Below are 6,774 nucleotides of genomic sequence, written 5' to 3'. Positions count from 1 at the left end.
CACTTGAGGGCACAACCATGGGCAGAATATTTAAGTCCTTAAGAAGTGTTCAACTAATTTCACAAAAACACAAAAAAAGAGCACGAAAAAAATTAAAAATATTTACAAATTTTTTTTTTTTAATGTTGGTTTGTGAACGTGCCAAATGACACTAGTATGGACATAAGAGAAGAAATCACAATTAAGCAATCTCAGCCCTAGCACTGGAAAGAAGATGGGAAGAAACTGACTCGAGGCAACAATAATAATATCAACATCAAAAAATAAATAAACCGGTAGCAAAGTATCTTCCGATGGCGAAAGTTTTTTAAATTCTACAACATAACTGAACAAATTCCAGTACAACTATGAACTTGAGGAACATTTGTGACATAAGATTTCAGATCAAACACTCTCCAATGTCGCGGGTAGAAGCAAAGAGAGATCACGATTCTGCAGCAGCAGACTGTATACAGCAGAACCATTTTTTCTGAAAAGCAATTGCATACACAGAGGTTATTATATGGAATTCATGAATCTAATTCGATGATCGAAAAGATTATCAATTGGCAAAACTAACAGCTTCTCCCAGGACTAAAAGCACATAAATATAATGTGAACCTCCTATGTATAGAATTGATGAACACAATCAGTTCTTGGATAATGCATAACTGAAGGGCCAATGAGATAGTTTCCTGTTTGCCCACTTATGAGAAATTTCTCGAGCAAGAGCAGCTTATATACGTGAGTGTGCACCAACTATGTAGATGCTATATGCATGTTGTTTATCTTACATTTGAATTCAGTAGTACAACAAAATTCCAATGTTAGCATCAGTATCAAAATCAAACTAGGATTCATGATTACAGAAAGCAAGCAAAGGCAAAACACAGCTCAAACTGTAATGCTCAAGTAAGAAGCCTCTTATAGAAGCGATAGTGTAACTGCATACAAAGCCATCATATAATAATTAGAAGATATACTAACGAACGTTAGTTCTTTACATTTTGTACCGATAATGTTTCATTTTATGAGTTGCACTCCATCCATTGTTTTTTCCGATTTGCCTCCCAATGTATGCAGTATTTCTTAATGTGCGAAATACCCTTTACTAGTTCCATGATTTGCTCCTTATGATGTGTTCAATTTTCTAATTAACATCCTATCCTTTGCAACATCATATGATACATTTGTGATGGGACAAAATAAAAGTAATACAATTTCAAACCATTATATCACTATGAAGGAAATAATTCATTTGTCAAGGGGGCATAGGCATCTTTCCAACAAAGTGTAAGGTACTTATCCTGCTTGCAGACAACAACACAGGTTAGTGGCACGTCGATCTGACTATGGTAATCCAAGTGAGCAAAAAAAGACTTTTGGCTTGTTTCGTAATAGCGACTTACTTTTCCAAAAAATACACTGTTGATTAGCCACAAAAAAAGAATATTTGGAATTGGAGACAATTGCATGAACAAAAGGTGAACAAGTCCAATACTACCCCAACGATAACATGAAAAATACTAAACTTAATAATGGCTATAGTCTTTGGCACCATAACTAAAAGAAATAATCAATTCTAATTGACAGTGAAAGACACAAAAAAGAGCATATATGTAATTGAAATAAATGATGTGATAGGTTGGTTGAAGAAAAAAAAAACTCCCTCCGTTTCAAAAAGAATGACCTAGTTTGACTTGGAACGGGGTTTAAGGAAAGAAAGAAACTTTTTAATCTTGTGGTTCTAAATTAAAGTTATGTCAAATGTACCAAAATGTCCTTTAAACTTGTGGGCTTAAACATGCCAGGTGAAAAGTTGAAGTTAAAGTGTTGCCAAAAAAGGAAAGGGGTCATTCTTTTTTAAACAGACTAAAAAGGAAATTGGGTCATTCTTTTTTTAAACAGAGGGAGTAATTAGTAAAAAGGAATGCAAGAGACAAACTCGTAAAGCCAGCAAGCTATTTGCACAGACTCTTAAAAATTGTCGAGAGGTGCGTGTCAGATCCTCAAAAAATAGCGTATTTTTGAAGGATCTGACACGGGTACGGCAACATTTTTGGAGAGTCCGAGCAACTAGCCAACAAGTACTCAAGCAATTACGCCTAGAAGTTGCTCTGCTGGCGTGGACAAATATTATTCATGTCCTGACCCTTCACATATGATTTATTTTATGATTTTTTGTAAAGGATAGGGTGCCAAAAAAAAAATTGATACATTGAGAAGGAAATTGGGAAACCAAAAAGAAAAGAACAATAATGCAAATTATAAAAACGCAAACACGTTATGATGCAAATCATAAAAATGCAAAGCTTAGAATGCAATAATAAAAAATAATCCACACATTATCAATTTAAAATGCCAAGGACCCAAACAAATGTTCGTCATTTTTGTTTCAGAAAATGACTATGTTGCTTTATGCACATACTTTACAAGGGAAATGACATGATATTTCGCGTGCCAGTTAGTTGTTAGGACATAAGATTTAAAAGCTCATGCTTTCAAATAATCTAACAGCAGATAAAACATCACGCTTTCAGTGATAATCTAATAGCACAACATGTTAATATTTGTATAAACTTTGTGAAACAATTTCCTCAATCATCAAAACTGAGGCATAAAATACTTAAACAAATGCATGTCTAGCACACACTGCTAGACAAAGACTCATAGACAAGGCCCACAACTTACTGATTGAAGCTTTCCAAGAGTTGCTCCATGCTTATATGTAGGGTCACCCTTTGGTGGAGAGTTTGTATTGCCACCACTTCTCTTCTCATTTCGAGCTTTGTTAAAGATGACCGTGTAACCCTCAGCAGAAGCTGGGTCATTAACATCCCACTCACCAAACTTAGGAAGTGGGTGGCCTTTTTCCTGTAGAGGTCAAAAGATAACTATCGGAGCTGCAATTCTATGTTAATATGAAAAAGGCTGCAAAACATTTTACTGATAAAGAAACATCAGCAATGGTATAAATATCTTTTGCCAAGTAGAATTCCTAAATATATATATATATATATATATATATATATATAAAAGATTACAGAAGAATGATAACAGTTTAGCACTAAATTAAGGAGTGGAGGTGAAAAATAGAATAGACCCTTGCAGAAATGCTGGGTAAAGATGCGTACAATAGACCTTTGTGGTATGGCCCTTCCCTGGACACCACACATAGTGGGAGCTTAGTGCACCGGGCTGCCTTTTTTTCTTTTTTCTTTTGGAAGAGGTCAAAATTACCAATTTTATAGGTGACTCTTTTAAAAACTAATAAGGAGCTAGTGCTGGACCTTTCTATACAGAATATCTGGAACTCAAAAATTAATTTGTCATCTAATAAAATAATTGATTGGAACCTTCATATCAGAAGTCCATTTAGGCAAAAACAAACTTTCAACAATATATATTACACATAAATGCCTTGCAATGTGTGATAGCATGAAGCAACCTGAAAAATAGATTTTTCTTAACTACCAAACAATCACTTCTTTTTATTTGCTTTCCCACCTCCCCTCGGTATACAATGCGGAACTGAAATCTAATGTATTTTTGTGGATTCATATATAGAAAAGACGGCTGACCTGAACCAAGTAAAGTGTATCAAGGACGATAATGGTGAAGTGTTGGTCGAAGAGGGTGTCTAGTCGGACACCCTTCGCCAGAAAAATTACAAAATATATATATATATATATATATATATATATATATATATATATATATATAGGTCAAATCTTACTTTATATTGATATATGTAGAATTTTGGACACCCTCCAAAACAATAAAGAACAGTAGCTCAGTGGCAAAGCTAAGTTGCTCGGAATCTCCAAAAATGTTGCCACATCCGTGTCGGATCCTTCAAACATACACTATTTTTGGAGGATCCGACACGCACCCATTGACATTTTTGAAGAGTCCGAGAAACATAGGGCAAAGGTGCGACAACATGTGCAGGATGTCCAAGTTCGAATCCTCGCACCTACATTTTGTTTAATGTGATCTGCTTTAAAATTTTAAAGTTATTAAAAAAACGAGATACTTTGATGTGGATAGAGCAGTAGCTCAGTGGCAATACTGTACAAAAATCTGTTGGTCACTCAAGTTCTATTCCTCATGGCCACTTTTTTTCTATTTTGGCTTTAATTTACCTATCCATAGTTTGGACTTTGGACACCCTTCACGAATTTTCTAGCTACGCCACTAGGCATATGTATTCCCACAAGCTCTTGAATGAAGAAGGGGATAGAAATATCGTTTCCGGGAGTTGGAGCATTCCGAGATTCATAGAGATTTTGGGTATTGTAGGTACATACAGGCTTCGGAGGTTAAGTGGGTTATTCGTAAGATGAGAAGGGGAAGAGTGACTAGGCTAGACAAGACCCCAATGGAGTTTTGGAAGAACGAAAGTGAGGCAGGTATGGAGTGGCCGACTCACTAAGTTGCTTAATGTCATTTTTCGAACGGCTAGAATGTCAGAAGAATGAAGGTAGAGTACAATGATGTCGTTGTACAAGAAACAAGGGCACTATTCAACATTACAACAACTATAGGGGTATCAAATTGCTAAGTTATACTATGAAAGTTTGGGAAAGGGTGGTCAAAATAAGAATAAGGACGGGTGTGTCTATATCCAAAAACCAATTCGGCTTCATGTTGGGACGATAGACTATAGAAACCATCCACCTTATAAGAAGATTGTTGGAGCAATAAAGGGATAGGAAGAGCCTTACACATGGTATTCATCAACTTAGAAAGGACATATGATAAAGTTCCTAGGGAGGTCCACCGGAGATGTATCGGTAGATTATATTAGGGCGATTAAAGACATGTACAAGAGAGACAAGACCCTAGTTAGAACTTGGACCAGTGGGAGGTGACTCAGAACAATTTTATGTCATGATAGGATTGAACCAGGGGTCATCCCTTAGCCCATTTCTATTTTCCTTAGTGATGGATGAATTGACATGACCTACTTAAAGGAAGGTGTCATGATGCATGTTATTTACATGTAACACAGTGTTGATAGATGAGACGCACAACAAAGCTATGACAGAAAGGAAGTTTGGAGACAAATGCTAGAATCTAAAGGTTTTAAGTTAAGCACCACTAAAATAGAGTACCCAAAGTGCAAGTTAGTGACATGACACATGAGGCGGATGTGGAAGTGAAGATCGATGCACAATTCATACCCAAAAGAGGAAACTTCAAGTATCTTGAGTCCATAATCCAAGGAGATGGGGAGATTAAAGATGATGACATATATCGTATTGGAGCGAGGTCAGAAAAACAGAGGCTTGCATCTGGGGTACTATGTGATAAGAATGTGTCGATAAGACTTAAAGATAAGTTCTATAAAGTGGTGGTTAGACCAACATTGTTGTATGCGGCAAAGTGTTGGCAATCAATAACACCCATGTTCGAAAGATGAATGTAGTGGAAATGAGGATGCTCAAATGGATGTATATACACACTAAGAGAGACATGATCAAGAACGATGGCATCCGTGGAGAACAAGATGAAGAAAGAGAGACTGAGATGGTTCGAACATGCGAAGAGGAAGTGTGTTGATGTGGCAATTAGGAGATTTGAGAGATTAGTTGTAACAAGAGTTAGGAGAGGTAGAGGTAACCCGAAAAAAATACTAGGTGGGGTGAGGGGTGATTAGACAAGAAATGATACTATCTATTGCTTCATTTTGCTCTATGTCTTGATATTTTGTTGTTATCTTTTTCTTGCTACCCTTCTCCAAATATCTTCTCTTTTTTGAGTTGAGCGTCTATCAAAACCAATCTCTCTATCCACAAAAGTAGGGTAAGGTCTACGTACATCTTACCCTCCCCAAACCTCACTTGTGAGATTACACCAGGCATGTGGCTTATACTTTTTGTCATGTTTCCGCAACAAAATTCAAACTACAAGTCTACTATTTGCATTATCTAAATGCTACAATCATAAAATAATGAATATTTATCACTGTTACTATCTAATCTATCTAATCACACAGTAAGATAGATGCTAGAATAGTCTAGTCTTACATGAATATCTGAATATTTAAAAGCCATATCCAAATGGACAACCTACCCTTACCGACGGAAAAAGGAAATTAACTATGAGGTAAGGGAAGTGACAAATTTCAGGTAAGAAGTTCAGAAAAAAAAGGTAGAAGGAATCTGTAAGAGTGGAACGGAGGATAAGGGATTTCCAATTCTTTTATTACAACAATTTAATTATAGGGATATGGGGCCGAAGTAGAATATTGAAAAATTAAGGTTAAAGAATTTTTTTTTGATGACCGTGGTGTTTGGGTCAGCTTTCGTGCACCGAACCTCGACTAATTCCACAGGATACCTTCCACCTCCTACCAGCAACAGGTATCATGTAACTCTGTCCACCAAGGCTAAAACAGATGGAAAGAATCACCTAGTGTTTTTTGTCTCCACGGAGTTTTGAACCTGAGTCCTCAGGATTCACAACCAAGTCATTGACCACTAGGGCACACCCTTGGTGCAAAGAATTGAAAGGCAAAACTTCTAATAAACCCAAAATCCCAATCCAAGTCTTCCCGTCATTTTTTCATATATAGGTCCCCATTGCCTTCTTCTCTCTTCTATGATCTATATTCTTCCTTCTTCGAAAATCGAAGGTGCAATCAACATTATTTTATCAACCTTCAAGTTCCCTTCAAAGACAACTTTATTTTCAAGGAAATTTCATTTTATTTTCTCATATTTTCTAGGTTTGAAGTATATTTCTCTTTTCTCTTATTACTGTTGTTAGCGTAGAGAAGGAACCCAATAG

General features: G+C 36.3%; 1 protein-coding gene across 1 annotated transcript; it reads right to left on the bottom strand.

Annotated features, from left to right (window-relative positions):
* Nucleotides 1-223: 223 nt before the first annotated feature.
* Nucleotides 224-6,354, bottom strand: LOC125837731 (protein NOI4-like). The gene is made up of 3 exons (XM_049516808.1): nucleotides 6,325-6,354; nucleotides 2,671-2,853; nucleotides 224-469 (listed from the first exon to the last, which is right to left on the bottom strand). The coding sequence occupies exons 1-3, from the start codon at nucleotides 6,352-6,354 to the stop codon at nucleotides 425-427; spliced, it is 258 nt and encodes an 85-aa protein (XP_049372765.1). The 3' UTR covers nucleotides 224-424.
* Nucleotides 6,355-6,774: the final 420 nt, after the last annotated feature.

This window comes from Solanum verrucosum, unplaced genomic scaffold, assembly GCF_900185275.1.
Source record: "Solanum verrucosum unplaced genomic scaffold, falcon-dt-bn FXZP01000029.1, whole genome shotgun sequence".
NCBI lineage: Eukaryota > Viridiplantae > Streptophyta > Magnoliopsida > Solanales > Solanaceae > Solanum > Solanum verrucosum.
The sequence above is the reverse complement of the archived record's forward strand: the minus strand, read 5'-3'. Positions and strand labels throughout refer to the sequence as shown.

Bases quoted from the DNA above. Each gene is read 5' to 3' on its own strand.
- LOC125837731 (XM_049516808.1), bottom strand. From the start codon at position 6,354: ATGATACCTGTTGCTGGTAGGAGGTGGAAG. The intron at 2,854-6,324 runs GTATCCTGTGGA...TGACCTCTACAG, and splicing joins TTGCTGGTAGGAGGTGGAAG to GAAAAAGGCCACCCACTTCC. The intron at 470-2,670 runs GTAAGTTGTGGG...ATTGCTTTTCAG, and splicing joins CTCTTGGAAAGCTTCAATCA to AAAAAATGGTTCTGCTGTAT.